Below are 17,833 nucleotides of genomic sequence, written 5' to 3' on the forward strand. Positions count from 1 at the left end.
TTTTCAGTGGTTTTCCCAAAGCAAGGCCAATGTTAAAAAGGACTTTGTGATTGAAAAATGTAAAGGTAAACCAGACAGAATCTATGATGTTAAAGATTCTTCAATCCCCATGACATTCAACATGACCTTTGTGATCCCCTGGAAAGGTTGAAAAATTCTATTGGAATATCTCTATCCTCTCTAAATTTTATGGTTAACCCTTTGTTTCTACTATGCAACAGTTAGAGGTAGTAGTTTCATGAAACATTTTAACATCCTAGTTAACCAAACTAGGAGTAAATTAAGATTGGAGGTTAACTAACAACAAGGCGATGATAAGCTTTTAAAAAATGCTTAACAAAAAAATATTAGAGAAAAACCACAATAAATTCACTACTCCACACACCACAGAGACACGAAGAAAAACTTAACCGCTCAATATGAATAAAACCAAAGAAAAAAACATCACGTGAAAATTTATTACAAGCAACATAATTATGAAAAGCTTAAAAAAAATTGTTCTCTGCAAGATTAGCACCTTTTACTCTCATACAACTCTCTCATAACTAACAAAGTAAAAGTAAAATTCTCCCTTAAAGGCTTCCACTAAAGGAGGAAGACAACCTTCTAAAGTCCTCAAAATCTCTCCAAAACTCTCTTATTTCAGACTCCAAGCTTCCTCTCATGTGGAACTATCTTGAAGATGCCCTAAGAACTGATTTTATATTAAGAATCACGGCTAGAGCCATCAAATTTATTTTTTAAAGTATTTTCCCTCTCATCGGTGTGGTCACACTCATTTTTGACGTGGTCACATTACTAAACTACAAGGGTCGGCATTTTCATGCCTGATTGTGGCATGGTCAAGTCGCCCTACTGCTCTAGGTGGCATGGTCACACCAATTCTGATATGGTCATACCGACTATGTTCGATAGATAGCGTGGTCCTGCCAACTTTAGCCGTGGTCACGCTGCTTCAGGGTACTTTTCGCATAATTTTTCTCATTTCAACTTATTCATATTTAGCTCTTACATCCTACATAACAAGAACAAGCTACCTTTTTAAAGTCAAAATATGTGATAATTAAATATGAATAACATGTTAAATGCATAAAAATTGATAGGTAAAACCACGTAATATTGACCCGTATCACCAGGTCATCATTTGTGTCCTCTTTACTCATTATCCGGGCCGAGGTCCTCTAAGCTGCACCAGAAGCAGGAACTCGGGTGACACCTGTAGCAGTGAATAGACACTTAGAACCATGCCACCTACATCAATGAATGCGCATTAGCTAAAAAGAACTTACTCTCAAAACAAATCATCATCATATAGCCAAGGCTCGCTATAACTCGGACCAATGCCACGAAGGAAAACTCTCACCAGACATTGATGGGGCTTCTACAGCCACTTGACTAAAGTCCGGTTCTGGAAAAGAAGGTCCCTTGTCTTGTATAGCACCTATTTTTTTATCCGTAAGGACTAATTTTAGAATTGCAGAGCTCTGGTCAGAGGTCAACGAGGCCCCGACTATTCCTTGTGTAGGTATTGCTAGCTAAGTGCTGACCACAACAGGAGCAGGGGGTCGACGCACTAGCAGGCTGGCCTCCTTACTTTTGTTGAAGGGGTAGTGAGTCGGACAACGAGACTTTAGCTCCAGAGCCTTCCACTCACTTCTTCTTAAAAGTGAGTTGCTCAACTTGCCTCACACCTTGAGATTGGCCTCCTTTTGCTGGTCTCTTCATCATCACAAGTTTCCTCACACCCTTAGGCAACTCCCTTCACTCAACTTCTTTGTTTCAATATTCTCACCCTTAGGACAGGAACCTCCCTCCGTCCCCTTCTTCCTCTCAAGCTATTTCTCCCAGTGGGCATGTGATGCAGTGTCACCAAAGGTTTTTACCAATATATCCTCGGCACTACGATCAACCAGGGTCTTTTGGTCGCTTTCCATAGTGATCCTAAAAAAACAGACGACTAAATAAGACATTCTCAACCGATGAGGATACTGAAAGCACCAATCGTATCCTAATTATAAAAGGCCATGGGAACAAAAATTTAGTGGGTTCAATTATTAAAGTACAGAATAATAAAATAAATGAATCTAATTTTGCATTAAATTCTCTTATTCTCATCATAACATGACTTTCAAGAAGTAAGAGAATCATAAAACTAAATGCGTATGTTAGAAATGTGTCAGTATGAATCTCAAATAAATTCAACAGGCTACAAGACAAAAGTTTGGTCAAGGATGACCCATCAAAAAGAGCACGAACATCGTTGTAGAAGACCAAAGAATTCCATTGACCAGCCACAACTCCCACAAAATTTGAGTTGGGTCGACCGGATGAAGGTTGTCCGAGTCAAAGATCAAAATGTATCTAACAGAGAGAAAGAACTAGACCAACTCTCGTCCAAAACTCACCATATGCCCCACAAGAGCCTCCAAGTCTCTTCGAAAGACCCAATGACCTTGTCACCAAATATTCATCAAACCTCCAGATGAATCAGTTGCCAAAATGGGTAGACTACTCATTAGATTACGATTATTCATTCTTTACCTGATAGCGTAGTTATATCCTGACAACATGAATTTCCCATCCAATGTTCAATAGTCGACAGTTGGATCCAAACAACCAAACGTCTGACCCAAATCGACCAAATGAAGTGCAGGTGACCGATGAACTATCAGGGTCGACTGATCACCCCAAGACAATAAAGTCGGTCGAATGTACTTGGCGGACCCAAGGATTACAGATCATCTTCAACCGAATGATAGGGCACTTGAGCCATATGCTCCTTTATTTTTTATATGCTTAAAATAGCTTGTAACACCCTCATGAGGAAAAATTGTTTAATTTTTTAATAATAAATGATCAATAAGTTAACCTTAAAAGAATCAGATTTTTTTTGTGCAATTTCTCTCTCTCACAAATTCTCTCTCTCCCACTTTTATGCTCTATTAATGATTCAGATTTAACATTATAATTATAATGATAAATATAATGTATAATTTACGTGTGAATTAAATATGTTTTGCATTCATGAAGGAATGACCATCATGCTACCAGATAATCGTTAAAGCAAACCACGGACATCAGATCAGTCCATTGGCTATTCTGTGTTTCGGATTTCGTTTTGCGGCGAAGCAGCACAGCAAAAGCGAGGATGCCGGGTATTTACGTCATTTGGAGTTGCTGAGTCAGAAAACAAAATTAAGGGGTAATTAAATTACAAAACCCGGTTATTCGGGGTTTTAGAATCGACATTTCAGGTATCGAGGAGGAAGAAACCTCGAGAGACAGACGACTTCCTCCTCTTACCTTTCTTTTTCTCGTTCTTCTTTATTCTGCAGTTCAAAATTATCGAAAAGCTTAAAGAAAAACGTCTGAGTTAGTTTGTGGATTTGCGCACGGGATTGAGGAGGTAGGAGTTCGGTTGGTGGCGGGGACACGGGTTATTATCTACTCTCAGATTATGTTCTTGCTGTGCTCACTTGACCTGTTCTCGTTGGATTCTATGATGTAGCCTAGGGTTTTGGGGATCGGCTTTGAGTTCTTGAGGTTTTGATTGTTGGTGAATTGATGCTTGAAGGTAGGTCCTGTCGATCAGTTTTTTGCCTAAGTGAATTCAGCTTCTTTTGTACTGTTCATGATGGTTTTTGGTACGTCTTTTTCAATAGAAAGTGATAATATTTGTGTATTTGGGTTTTGGATTGGGGGGATTGGAGTTCAATTCGTTATAGAGAAATGGTGATGTAACAGCGGGGTGAGCATGAAGCTACTAATTTGTGGAATGTTTGAAAATTGATGATATTCTTCCTTTTCTTTTAAGAAATTCTCGTCTGTTTTTGAAGCCTAGGATGCAAGGGTTCATGTTTGTTTTTCTAGTCTTTCTTTAGTAATTTGTTCGTTTGGCTTGTTATTTTCCTTGAAAATTAATGTCAAGCAATGGACTGCCTTTCTGTAAGCTCCGGTGTTTGTTACAGATGACCCTCAGCAAACTTTGTTTACTATTTTAGTCAACTTTATATGCTTTGTTTTTTTGCATTTTTTTTTTGGATAGGTCTCCACCCACTATTTTATTAACATTATGTTCCACAGTGCCATAGTTGTGGAAAACCTGAGATTGGACTTATATGAGCACTTTCTTTCATTGTAGGTTGTTGGGTGGATGTTAACTATGAATTTTTGGTAATTCTTTGCTGACCAATCAAGTTTTGCGCTTTCTTTAGAGTTTAAATTGTTTTTTTCTTTGAGAAGGTTCATTAAATATGTTCAATTGATCAATTGCTCTTTATCTTCCACATTGCAATTTATCTTTTTTATCAGAGTTACTGTGGTATTATATGGGAATATATGCAGGATGATAAAATGATTCAAGCTGAGTGGAGCTCTAGTAATAACGCTGTTGAATTTGCTCTCTCTTATTTTTGGTTGTGAATTCCTCGGTATTGCATGCATTTGACAAAGTTTAGTCTCACCTTTGGCTAAATTCAGGTACTGCCGTTTAATATTTCTGATTTTTTATTTATTCACCATAATTACACTTGTCGCCTTGATATGAAAGGACCTACCTGTGAGGTCTTGGTGTATGACTTGAGCTACATCAAGGTCTTTGTTGTGTTCTATGACCTCTCTTGAATTATTTTAGTTCGTTGCTTTATTGTTTTGTTTTATATAATTTTTAAATCCTGCATTGGGCCTTCCCATGAGTTCTAGTTTCTTCCACTATTTTTCTTTCCCATTCCAGACTTGTAACTACTGAATGCTGGTGATATCAATTAAGTTTCTGATGATTAATATTGAATTGGAAATAACATTATGAGCAATTTATGAAAATTTGATATGTTTTTGCTAAATTTCAGGTATTGAGGGTCACCCGTTGGTGCATTAATTTATATGTGGTATTGATAAAGAAATAGTTCATTGGAGTATAATGGCAACAGAGATTCCTGTGAGGCTAATTGGAAGTAATGTTGTTAGAAATTGGCCCGCTAGCATGGATACTGCCTCATTTTCTGGGAACCAAAGGTTTACTGCCCCTAGCCGAAGTGGCAGTGCTCCTCCCAGCATGGAAGGTTCTAGTCTAGCTATTCGTGATTTAGGAGGACAGCAGAATGCTGAGTTGAATGCCATCCTTGAAAATTTGAACATTGGGTTTGAAAGGCGTCAGTCTGAAGAGCAGCTTCGTGCTGATCCAGCTTATGTAGCTTATTACCACTCCAATGTTAATTTAAACCCAAGGATTCCCCCTCCTCTTGTCTCACAAGAGAATCGTCGCTTGGCACACCATATTGGTGACAATTGGAGAATTCCTTCTTTGGATGATGGAAACAAAAGATATTTGCCTGCATCACGTCTTATCCTTTCTACCCATGCTGAGGAACATGAGGATGATAGGTCACCTGGGTCAGAATTTAGTAATGATACTGCCCTAAATACTTCTGGCACTGCGTCTGGACAGTCAACATCTCCTTTGCCGGGTTGTTATAAAAGTATCGTGGATTTGATTCAGGTTAATTGGCTTTTTTATGCTATCATAATTTTGTCTGAGTGATTAATTCTTGTGCTACTTTGATTGTTTGTGTGATTTTCTTATTGCTGCTCTTTTGGAGTTAGCTACCGGCTGTTGATCTAGATTTCCTTATTTTGCTTCTTCCAGGGCTAGAACTTAAATAATGCAGTTGATTAAATTACTACTTTTTCTGATCTGTAAAATTTCTAATGTATTGTTCTTTTTAGTTTGATATTTTATATTGCCAGTTACAATTTTTTAAAAATGTTGAAAATGTGTTTGAAGCAATTTGAGTTTTTTTTAATGTTAATTTAAGGAAAATATCCTTTTCTAATGAGCTTAATGAAAGTGAAACACATTAAATGGAATAATTTGTGAAGTTTTAGGGGTTGTATGGTTTGCTCAAAGTGAAATGCAATGTAAAAGGTTTGTAGAGTAGTTTGAGTACAATATATTTGAAACAATTTAGAGTTGTCGGATTTACTGTAAAATAAACATAGAAATTTATATTTTTTTATTCGATTTGAAGTAAACTGAAAACAATGTATTTCAAAAATATAATATTTTATCTGGCGGCGGCGAGGGCCAAGCCAACAGGTGGCAGATTGAGGCAGAAAATGACTGACGGGGGCTGATGAGCGACTGTGGTGAGCGATGGTAGGAGGCGTGCGGGGCCAGATGACGGTGACAACTTGCTGAGAGCATTTTAAAGTATAACTTAAATTCGGCGAAATCGGCCGAATTCTAAATTTAGTCAAAATGAACTAATGTGTGAATTTATTCATACTTTATATTATATTTGTAATTTTTCATACCAAAAACGCAATTTCCTAAAATCCCTGTAAAAGAATTACAGAAATTGCAAATCCTTCCAACCTAACAACCTTTAAAAGAAATACCTTTGAATATATTCCGTACAAGTCTTGTGTTGATTTTATTTTAACTATTCCCTTTGGCAGGCTTAAATCCCTAAACTTAGTCTCTGTCTCATTTATTAATCTGCCAATACATCATCTTTATCTTCTATTCTTTGCTCTGTATTTATCCATTGGTTTGTTTTGAGGTCTTTCGATAGGAACCTTTCAACCCTATATTGATCATACCATTGTTAGGTTTTCAAGTTTATTGCCATTTGAATTAAGGCTTCGCTAGCACTATCACCTCCTCTTTTTAAGCTGGTAGAGGAACTGCACAAACATAATGTCTTTCTCACACGTAAGTTTGGAACTAAGCAATCACAATTTCTAGAAATGAAAACATAAACATGAGTGGTTTGGCCTTAATTGGCATCTGCCATCTCTAATTCTTGTTCTAATTTGGATTCCCCTTACCACCCTCACTATTGCTTCTTCAGCCGATAAGAAACTGTCACTATTTCTTGTTACAATTTGGATTTACCCTGCCATTCTCACTATATGTTACAACAAAGCAACTACTAAGTCTTCCTAGACTTAATAATTTCAAAGGTAAAAAAAATACAATATGATGAAAGTCGCCGAAGAAAAGTCATGATTGCGGAAACCTTGCAAATGATTTAACACTTTAAACTTCAGTTGGCTTTGTTTAGAGTTTTCCTTTGACAATTTTAGATGAATAAGTTTAGAATGAATGGAATGGAGAGTACTTTGCAATGAATTTATGTAACATCTTAATGATCTTAAATAAAGGTATTTTTAAGCCAAAAATGTGGTTTAAGAACCTTCCCAACAGCTATAAAAATACCTGCTAAATTTAAGAAGTTAAAGTAGTTCTTATAAATTTTACTGGACGATCATATGTATGATTCATGATTCTCTCTCTCTCTCTCTCTCTCTATATATATATATATATATATAATTAGAGTAGAAATCTTCTGATGCAAATAATAGTTTCCAACGTCTATAAATCTTGATTCATAGGTCAGATTGAGCAGCATATATGCAAACATCAAATTGTATGCATGACCTTATCAATTTTTAATCATCTGAACGATGGCTAAGGTATGATCAAAATATGAGTTCATGAGTATATGTCAAATAATTTGGAGTACTTGTAACAAAATGTTGAGTTTGTTTCAACTTGAGTTAGCTTGCTGTTAGTTATGGAGTTGGATTGCTTATTGATTACATAATGAATAAAAGATTCAATAAAATGGCCGAGTTCGAGTTTTTTCTTGCATGTTCTTTTGGTCGTTAGATCAAATCTAAAATTTTAAATCATTGCTTCCATTATGATTCTTACATCCCAATAATTTTGTAATCATGAAATTTGAAACGCCTATTCTTCCAATTATATATTTTCTATCATTAAAACAGTCTCATTAACCCAGCAAGTCCTTAATAGTGCCCTCTTTCTATGATGATAGATCATGTTGGCTACATACACGTATTGTGGTGCAAAATGTCTCTCTTAATCAATACTAAAATTGACTAAATGAAGTAACTCCCTCTATATTATTGTATTAACTGAACGTGAGGGCATCCGATAGAACACTTCATTTTGTCTACACAAAGGAGAGGAATCGAAAAATCGAACACGCGAGTGAAATCGAAGAAGAAGAAATGAAGAGTTGGGGATAACGGAAAGGGGGGAAAGGAAACAAGGGGATTGGAAGCCAAGGAGTCGAGTTTGCTCTGTAAAAACAATGTGATAAGGCTAGATTACTTACCTGTAGAGATGAGAGAAGAGACACCATGATCTGACGCTCTAGGGACGTCTTAGACAGGAGTAGGTGGTGCCTCTGTCGCACAGAGAAGGAAAAAGTGGTGACAGCTTGATCGTGCGGGAGTCGAAGCAAAAGACTCGGACGTAGGATGAAGGCAGTCGCTTACACAGGTGTTCGAGCCAACAACGCTCACGAGCATGAAGGAAGAAGAGAAGGGCTCTCACGTCAGTAGGCGCACTCCATCGAAAACTTTAGAGTTGGAATAGACTTTCTTTTGTGAATTAAATGCTCCACTGAGTCTTGCCGCTCAGTTCGAATGATTTAGGGCAAGGGAGAGGTTAAGGTAAAATACATAGTTATTTAAGTTACTATAATTAATTAATATAAAATTTTACAAATTTTATATTAAATTGATTTCAATTTGAATACTAATTGTTTAAAAGTAATCGGTAAAAGGCTAAAGCATGAAAAAGAAAATTTTGATGCAGGAATGAATTCAGGCAATGAAGCTTAATTTAAATGTTTAATTATTCTTTATATGAAATTAGATTTGCAAGCCAATTTAAAGGTCTTGAAGTTAAGCATGTTAAAAATTTAGGAAAATAAATTATTTAAATGCAATATTGTATGGTATATAGTAATACGAATATATGAGGTAGCTTAATATTAAAATAAAAATTTAGCTGAATTAATTAATTAAACGTTTCATGAAAAACTAAAATAAATTTAATGACTATATAGGTCTATGTTTATATAATTAAATAATAAATTAATTACTTTTTTTATGAATATTTATGTTTTTTTAGGCTTCTAATTTCAGAAGATTTGATGTCAAGACAAATCAAATAATAAATTAATCAATATCGTTTTGAGTACTCATGTTCTTATACTATAGTGATATTTTAGTTCTAGACTAAATACATTTACTAGTACTATCATTAGAGTTATATTGAAGTTACGGCAAACTCAGGACTTTGAATTCTAATTAATTTTTGTTCATTTTGTAGGAATGATATGTGTGTACAATATTATTTAAATTATCATTTGAATGATTTATAAGTATATTGTCTGATACACAAATAGGAATGAAATATATTCTTAGTAAATATTGATTTTGATAGAATCATTATATCTGCATGACTGAATATGATGAATACATCCTTTTATGGTACTGGTTGGGGAACACTAAGATACTTGTGCAAGTATATGAAAAACGATATTGATATTGAAGTACCTTAAGTTGTACAATTTTTAGATGATGCTTCTGTGACAACTGTATATACATGAAATGATATTAGTATGCATTGATATAGTAAGATTCATTGATAGTATCTCAAATATTAATATTGATTTACTAAAAGTTTAACTGATATTTTTTTGCTTTCTTTTTTCTTGTATTGTTGTATTTTAAGAATATGAGTGTTCACTGGCTTTTCTAGCTCATTATTTTTTTAAAATAACTTTTTAGATGAATTAAGTGATTAAATGATTAGCGTTACAAGGGATAATATTCACAGAAAACATGAACAACTAATATCAAGGTAAATTTTAATATATTGTTTTAATTTAATCTGATTAGTGGCTCTTTCACTTGTTAAATAGTAAATAAATATAGAAAATTTAATACTTACCGTCCGACCGTCTGTTCCCGTCTTGGTTAATTTCAAGCACCGGGTCAGGTCATGACATCCGATATGCAATCTTTATTTCCTTTTGGCAGTATAAAAATGTAACAATTATACTAAGCGCCAAAGGCAAGAAATGTATGCAAATTGATCGAACTACACTAATTTTATTCTATTGTGATAGAACCTATTCTCAACTAAAGGCTAGGTAAAAATGTATACCATCTAATGCTCTGTGCCAGCAAATTGAATTTCAACATCACCTCAAGCATTGTGACCTCGAATAAATCGATATCTAATCTCGATGTGTTTTGACCGCAAGTGTTGAGTTGGGTTCTTAATTAAGTTCATCACACTAAACAACAAATATGATATAGCTTTGTTTCACAATGGTCTAATTATTGCTTTGCTAATGCACATAGGCAACAAAGTTGCCTGCAACGTCACTACCTTCAAAATGGATCAAACTACATAATTCTTATTCAGGCTAGACTAAGGCACAGTGGGTAGTTGCAAGATTGGTATGGTCATGAGGTGCTTTTTTTACTTGCTTTGCGACTAACATAGTTTGCATTGGAGTAAGCAACTATGTTATATGGCAAAAATTGAGGGTTTTAATCAATTATTGAAATATAACTTTTACTATGTCTAAGGAGATTCCTTGGGTTTGTCTGAAAACGAGCACAAATGCATATTTAAAATATATTGTAAGGCTCATCGACAGTATGATATAAAAGTGGTATTATTCTTATATACTATTCATTGTTATCGTGTTTACCTTGATTTTTTAAATCTTATTTTTTAAGAGGCTAATAGGCTTTCACTATATTTGAATTCCCTTATATGAAACTATTAAACATGTAATTAATGTTTTTTTATTGACAAATGAAGGTGCTATTTTCTTATTTCTTCACTTGGAAGTCCCACAAAAAGTTGATTTCTACCATCAAAATTTGCTTAAATATTCTGCTCATTTAATAATTTATGACACCAAGTTGTATTGATACTTCCAAATAATGTCATCTACATAAACTTGTATGTAAGTTGTGACTTGGAGGGGGGCGTTTGTGCATTTGTGTTGCAACTTCATACTATTTTCTCATATTATTTGTTGCAGCTGCAAAAGTTGCGATGGATTCATTGCATTCAATTTTACTCGTTTAAAATATTGTACTTTGAATAATAAATTTGTGCTACACTATGGGTTTATCAAACTGAGAATTATCTTAGTATCTCTTAAAACTTCAATTCTACCATATTTTGATATCCATCCCATTGTAGTGTCATGTAGAGTATAATGAAATTTTTTGTCGTACTCATTTTGGGATTGGAATTTATGTTATGCTAAGCGTTGATGTAATCTTTTGCATGGTTTAGCTTTCATGTATGCTATAAATTTGTTGCTTGTGCACTGGAGGCCCGGATATTGCAGTTGATTAATTTTTTTCGAAGTAATTGTTGAGGCATTGCTGTTTTCAATATCAGGATGCTTTTCTTATTTTTCAGGAAGATTTTCCCAGGACTCCCTCTCCTGTATACAACAGTCAACCTCGTACCCCGAGTCTATTGGAGCAGACACAGACAACTGATGCTGATGCTTGTGACAACTTGCTTGATGAGTTTATGAATACTAAGGTCAATTCTATTCCTTCGGTTACAAAACGACATAGTGACCTTTCTGCAGTTTCAAATGTGTCATCCAACATTCCCTCATCCTTAGATAAATGTAGGCTTCAGCCGAGCCAGATGGATTTAAATACGGAAAACAGAATAGAAGCTGGTTCAAGTACCAGGAATATGATAAACGATTTAAAAAGTTTGAAGCTATCAAATGATGTTCATAGAAATCATGCTCCAAGACAAAACCATCACCAAAGTAGCCTGCAAAGCGGATCTTCAATTCCGGTTCATCTTGGTCAGTCTCAGATGACTAATCAAGCAAGTCAGAGCCCCAATTATTCGGATCATTATCTTCACAGTCAGTCCAAGTTATCTTCTATGGAAGTGCGTCCTGTGTTGCCGTCAGCTGGGATTGTACCACCCCTTTACGCTACTGCTGCAGCCTTTGCAGCACCGTATTACCCTAATCTCCAACCATCAAACTTGCTTCCTCCACAGTTTGGTATTGGTGGAGTCACTGTGAATGCTTCGCTTCTGCCACCCTTTTTCTCTGGTTATCCTTATAATGCTATTCAGATTCCTTATGAAAATTCCACTGGCTCTAATTACAATGTGAGGGCCTCTGGTGCTTTCTCCAGAGGAAATGTTATTCCTGGATATTATGGACAAATTGGGGTTGCAACTCAACATTCATATTCTGATCCATTGTATATGTCCTATTTTCAGCATCCTTCAGCACATGCATATTCTAGTCTAGGTCAATTTGACCCAACTGCTCCAAGGGGAAGTGCTGTTGGGAGTTTGCCAGTTTTTGATGCACAGAAAGGTTCGTTACCTTTTGCTTATTCATCTGATCAGAGCCCTCAGGTCCTGAGATCTGGAGTTGCAAACTCTCCTAGTATCCGGAAGGGTGGAGCTGCAAATATAAATTTTTATGGGAACTCCGCGAACCTTAGTTCCTTGATGCAATATCCTTCCTCTCCTCTTACCAGTCCCCTTTATCCGGGATCACCCGCGGCTAATTCGGTGACTCCTGGCCGGAGAGGTGAGAGCAATAGGTCACCTGGAAGCTCTGTTAGGGCTGGGGGGACGTATACTGGATGGCAAAGTCCAAGATTACAAGATAAAATTGATGATTCAAAATTACACTCATTTCTTGAGGAGTTGAAATCCAGCAAATCCCGTAGATACGAGTTATCTGACATTGCAGGACGCATTGTTGAGTTCAGGCAAGTTCTTTAGTTTTTTTGCTTTTTATCACATATGGCTGCATGATATGAGGGTTCATGATTTTTCCAAGGTCTCATGTTAAAGAATAATTCTCTCTATCTCTCTCTCTCCCTCTTTTTTGAATCAGTGCTGACCAACATGGGAGTCGATTTATTCAGCAAAAGTTGGAAAGCTGTAGTATTGAAGAGAAGGCATCTGTGTTTCAAGAAGTTCTTCCGCATGCTTCAACATTAATGAGTGATGTATTTGGGAATTATGTTATCCAGAAGGTGCTTTTGTCTTTTTGTCAGCTTTGTGAAATTATAATTCCTTAAAAAAGTTTTTTGTGTTTGCCCATTCACGGTTCTTATGTTCATTCTTTCATAATATTCCCCTTTTTTTAATAATTATGTGCTTTCTTTTTCTAGAAATCCTGTTATGTTGATCAACTTGATCAGTTTCTGAAATAAGTTTGTCCGCAGTTTTTTGAGCATGGAAGTCCTGAGGAAAGGAAGGAACTTGCAAATCAGCTTGTGGGGCACGTCTTGTCATTGAGCCTTCAAATGTATGGCTGCCGAGTGATTCAAAAGGTGTTTCTTATTTTTTAGCCATAGGTTGCGTAGCCTTTTTTACTTCAATTTCCTATTCATTGGCTGTGCTAATTTTCTACTGTTTTATTATTCCTTCAGAATATGTTTAGCGTGTTTTATTTCACTTAATTTGAATCAGCTTCATTTTATCTTGTTCGCTAGAAAATAATTTTCTTAATGGCTGCTCATGGTTTTTAATTCTTGACTCTGAAGTGCTTTGCTCAGTTTTTGATGCGCAAGTGGGCTTTAATACATGGATATATATTTTGATCGTACTAACTGCAAATGATAGTTCACTATTGTAGCAAATCTATCATATGCCACTCAATTTCTTTCTCAGACTTATGAAATCAATAGTTTGTCAATGTTCTTTGATAAATGGTTGAGGAAATTACTTTTTTTTTTCATTTCATAACTGATATGAGGGCTCATCATCATTACTAGCTTTATGCCAAGTATTTTGGTTTGGCTTTGTGATTCGTTATTTATATTTATTCTTTTCCAGTGCTGCAAGGGTGTTGAAGTTTTTTTGCTGAAATTTTTTTTGCACTTCTATCCATGATACATTGTTTTACTCGTGTTTCTTTCTAATCCTTCGACACTAATTTCTCTGTCGTCTTCCGTGTATACTCTTTCTTTTACATATCTAATCTGCTCAAGTCTATTTTCAAAACCTTATTTTCTATAAATGTTACTCTTGCCATCTTTCTAATACAATATTTCTTTTATTCATTATTTTATTATACATTTATATTATTGTTCTTATGCCTAGCTCAACTGGACACTTCTTCCTTCTAACGATTCATCTTTAACTTAAGATGTTAAATACTTTTCTATATCTCCGTTCTTTTTTATAATTGATCGAAGATAACCGAGTGATCATTTTTAGGGCCATTTACATACATACCACACAATTTCTATGTATTTACATGTCTACCACCCAAACTTTATTTGTTACTCAAACCTTTAATATCACATCAAAGGTACCACTAGGGCTGTAAACGAGCCGAGCCTCGTGTTCGGCTCGTGTTCGAAATCGACTCGTATTCGAAATGGCTCGTGAAGGGAGTGTTCGTGTTCGGATCGAGTTCAGCTCGAGTTCGGCTCGAAATTGGAGGAATCGTAAGAGGAAGATGTCTTGGAAGAGGAAGAGGAAGAGGAAGAGGAAACCCTAACCTCTTGCCGCCGGTGGCTGAAACCCTTTCGCAATTTTGAGTGGAGAAGGAGAGCAGCGAACACAATCGAGAAACCCTAAGGTCTCGCGGCCGACACCCTAAGCTCTCTCGCCGCCGAAACTCTTTTGCGATTTTGAGTGGAGAAGGAGAGCAGCGAACACGATCGAGAAACCCTAAGCTCTCGCGACCGATCACCTTTCGCAATTTTGAGAGGGAGGAGAGGTGTCGGAAGTAGGAAGAGGGGTGGCTTATATATTATATTATATTAATTATATACGTTATATTATATAAATATATAATATTTATATAAGTAATATTTATTAATAATTTCTTATATATTATAATTTATAGGATATAATTTTTTAAAATTTGATAAATTTATATATTTTAAAAAGTTTTAATAATTACAATTTATAATATTTAATTTTATGAATATTTATTATATTTTTTGTCCTTTTTCGGTTCTTTTATATTTCGAGCTTAAAAATTTGTTCGTGTTCGGCTCGTTAAGCTTAACGAACGAGCCTAACACGAGCTACTTAACGAGCCGAACACGAGCTGTTCGCGAACAACGAGCCAAATTGACAGCCCTAGGTACCACTATAACTAACTGGAATGCATCTTTTCATGCATAGGTAAACCATTATAGGTGTAAAAATCAAAGTTTAGGTACTAGAGTTAGATATGTAAATACATAGGAATTCTGTAGTATGTTTGTACATTTTCCTAATTTTTAATATTACACCCGTTAAAATTGTTGATAATATACCTAATCTTTGTTTTACCAATCTTAAATTTGATTTATACAGGTTTTCCTTTTAGTTTATAAATTTAGGATTTTTTTTCAGCTAAGTTTATAAATTTAGATTTTTTTTTTCAGTTGACATCTCACTAATTACAATAATTAAATTTGCGAAAATCATGCGACAAGGCACATCAATTTAAATTATACTTTATAATTATCTCCATAATAGACTTTTTTTATGGATTTTAACTCCCCTTTCCCATTTGGAGGAAAGGGGCAATACCATTGTGCTACATACCTAGTGCAAACAAACCTGATGTTCTTTGTTGATATAATTCCGCTGTAATTGAATATTCATTTGTCTCTTAATGAAATAAGTCATCTTATTGCACACTAGATTTGCTCAACAACTAAAATTCCAGTTCACACATATTAGCAATGCTAGTAAATATGCAGATGCCCATAGTACATTGGCCAATGTTGTTTCTAGTTCACCCTTTCCCATTTGGCGCCGCTTTTGTCACGCGGTACGGCCTGAAATGGCCATTTTTTTTCTCCCGTTTGATAATTGCGGTGCGATAGCATTTTGATAACATTTCGATAAAGCGCGGGCCGCGGGTTCGACTCCACGAACCGCATTTTGTATTAACTTCTTGCTCGGCTTTTACTGCTCTACCCCCTTCCTCCCCTCTCTCGCGGTTGAGCTTCTCACTCGCGACTCGCTCTCCCCTCTCTCTCGATTCTTAGCCCTAAAGGTAAGATCTCTGCTCGCTCCTCTCTTTATGGTTCTGTTGGCAAGGCTTGGTGGTTACTTTGTTCTCTCTATCCCCTTTGCTCTTCAGCTTTGCTTGGTTCCTTTGCTCTCCCTCGCCCACGGTATTTTCTATCACTATATTCTATGACGTTTTGTTTTTGCGATTGTTTTAGATGCTTTGAGCTCTATTCGGTCGATGATTCTCATATGGTTGTGCATTGCTGTTGGATTTTGCAATTTCTGCTATTTTGGTTTTTGCAATTCATGCGATGTTGAATTGATGTTAGATTTTTTTTATTGCTGATGGGGATGAACTTTACTGTGAATTGGGCGGTTATTGTGAAAGGGTGGCTACTGTGATGATAATATCAGTGGATTGCTGGTAGATTGTTGACGGTTGACCCTAGTGGTGGATTGCTGGCTGTGGTTGTGTGTGGAGGTGTGGCTGTGGCTGTGGCTGTATTTGTGTGTGGGGGTGTGGTTCTGTGTTGGTTGTGGTTGTGGTGGTTGTAGTTGTGTGGAGGTGTGGCTCTGTGTGGAGGTGTTGTGGAGGCTATGGTTGTGTGTGGAGGTTGTGGTTTTGTGTGGAGGTGGTTGTGGTTGCTGTGGTTGTGTGTGGAGGCTGTGATTTTGGTTGTGGTTGTGTGTGGAGACGGTGGTTGTGCTATGGTGGCTGTGGTTATGGGTTGTGGTTGTGTGGTTGTGTTGGTTCTGTGTGGGTTGTGGCTGTGTGCGGAGGTGTGGCTCCGTGTCGAGGTGGTTGTGGTGTGTGTGGAGGTTGTTGTTCTGTGTAGAGGCTTTGGTTCAGTGTGGAGGTGGTTGTGGTTGTGTGTGGAGGCTGTGGCTATGGTTGTGTTTTGGTGGCTGTGATTGTCGGTTGTGGTTGTGTGGCTGTGCTGGTTCTGTGTTGGTTGTGGTTGTGTGTCGAGGTATAGCTTTTGGTGGAGGTGGTTGTGGTGGTTGTGGTTGTGGTTGTGTGTGGGCTGTAGTTATGGTGGTTGTGGTTGTGTGCGGTGGTTGTGGTTGTGTGTGGACGTGATTGCGGTGGCTGTGGTTGTGTGTGGAAGTGGTTGTTATCATATTGTTAAATTTTATTTTAATAGTCTTTTTCTTTATTTTAGTAATGATGATACACACTGCTAAGTGAGGTGTATATCTTATGTTTTGCACTGTTTTAAAGTAGATTTTTGCTTCTAAAGTGCTAAATATATTGCTATGACAGTTCTGTTGCAAGCAACATTAGTACACAGGGGCAAAATAGTCATTTGTTTAGAAACAATTATGCTACAGCTGTTTTCAAACAACAATAAACAAACATCCAATCAGTTTATCCGCATCAGCTTTCTGGGGCAACTGTCGCGCAACAACATAAGTGGAATATGTTATTAATTTGGATGTAAAGATTATTTGAAATATTTTTTGTTTACAATTTTTGAAATAGGAAATAAATTTAAAAGGCCATCCTTAGTTGAAATATTATTCTTTTATGATATAAATGTAGAAGTTAATTATTCTCATTATATGCTCAATAAATTTTCAGTGTTTTTCAATTCCTTAATTTTAAAAATTATTGTATTACAATGAGCACAATTGTCAGACTCTTGAAGTGTTGTGTGACCCTAAGCACAAGCAGTTATATTTTTCTACCTCAATACATATCATAGTAGAGTGTGATAAAAAGATTATTTTGTGTGAATTAAATAATTTCATTGCTTATTTACTTATGTTTATTAATAAAATTTAAATCTGATTTTTCCATCACACGGAGAACTCTTAGATGAAGCCATGCATGCTCTTTAAAGCATTGTTGTCTCTCTGATTCTTAAATAGCCACACTAATGGATGCATGAATTTTTCAATTTTGTGTTCAATGCTTATATTGTCATATCTTTGACAATTGTTCTCTTCTTAGCTTAATTTCCATATCTAGGACTTCATAAATTAAAAGAAAAAAGGAATTTTTGATTTAATTCC

The 17,833-nt window shown here is 35.9% G+C and overlaps 1 protein-coding gene across 2 annotated transcripts in view; it reads left to right on the forward strand.

The window, feature by feature from the left end:
• Positions 1-3,118: 3,118 nt before the first annotated feature.
• LOC110025585 (pumilio homolog 5) overlaps positions 3,119-17,833 on the forward strand; it is a 55,617-nt gene continuing 40,902 nt past the window's right edge. The window contains exons 1-6 of one of the 2 annotated variants that reach the window (XM_020726140.1): positions 3,119-3,574; positions 4,345-4,479; positions 4,848-5,497; positions 11,273-12,615; positions 12,744-12,885; positions 13,078-13,185. In XM_020726140.1, coding sequence (XP_020581799.1) covers positions 4,919-5,497; positions 11,273-12,615; positions 12,744-12,885; positions 13,078-13,185 — 2,172 coding nt within the window. In that variant the 5' untranslated portion in view covers positions 3,119-3,574; positions 4,345-4,479; positions 4,848-4,918. The remainder of the gene's footprint in view (positions 3,575-4,344; positions 4,480-4,847; positions 5,498-11,272; positions 12,616-12,743; positions 12,886-13,077; positions 13,186-17,833) is intronic. The other variant, XM_020726141.1, reaches the window with a different exon arrangement.

The sequence above is a fragment of the Phalaenopsis equestris genome, unplaced genomic scaffold (genome assembly GCF_001263595.1).
Source record: "Phalaenopsis equestris unplaced genomic scaffold, ASM126359v1 Scaffold000305, whole genome shotgun sequence".
Lineage (NCBI taxonomy): Eukaryota > Viridiplantae > Streptophyta > Magnoliopsida > Asparagales > Orchidaceae > Phalaenopsis > Phalaenopsis equestris.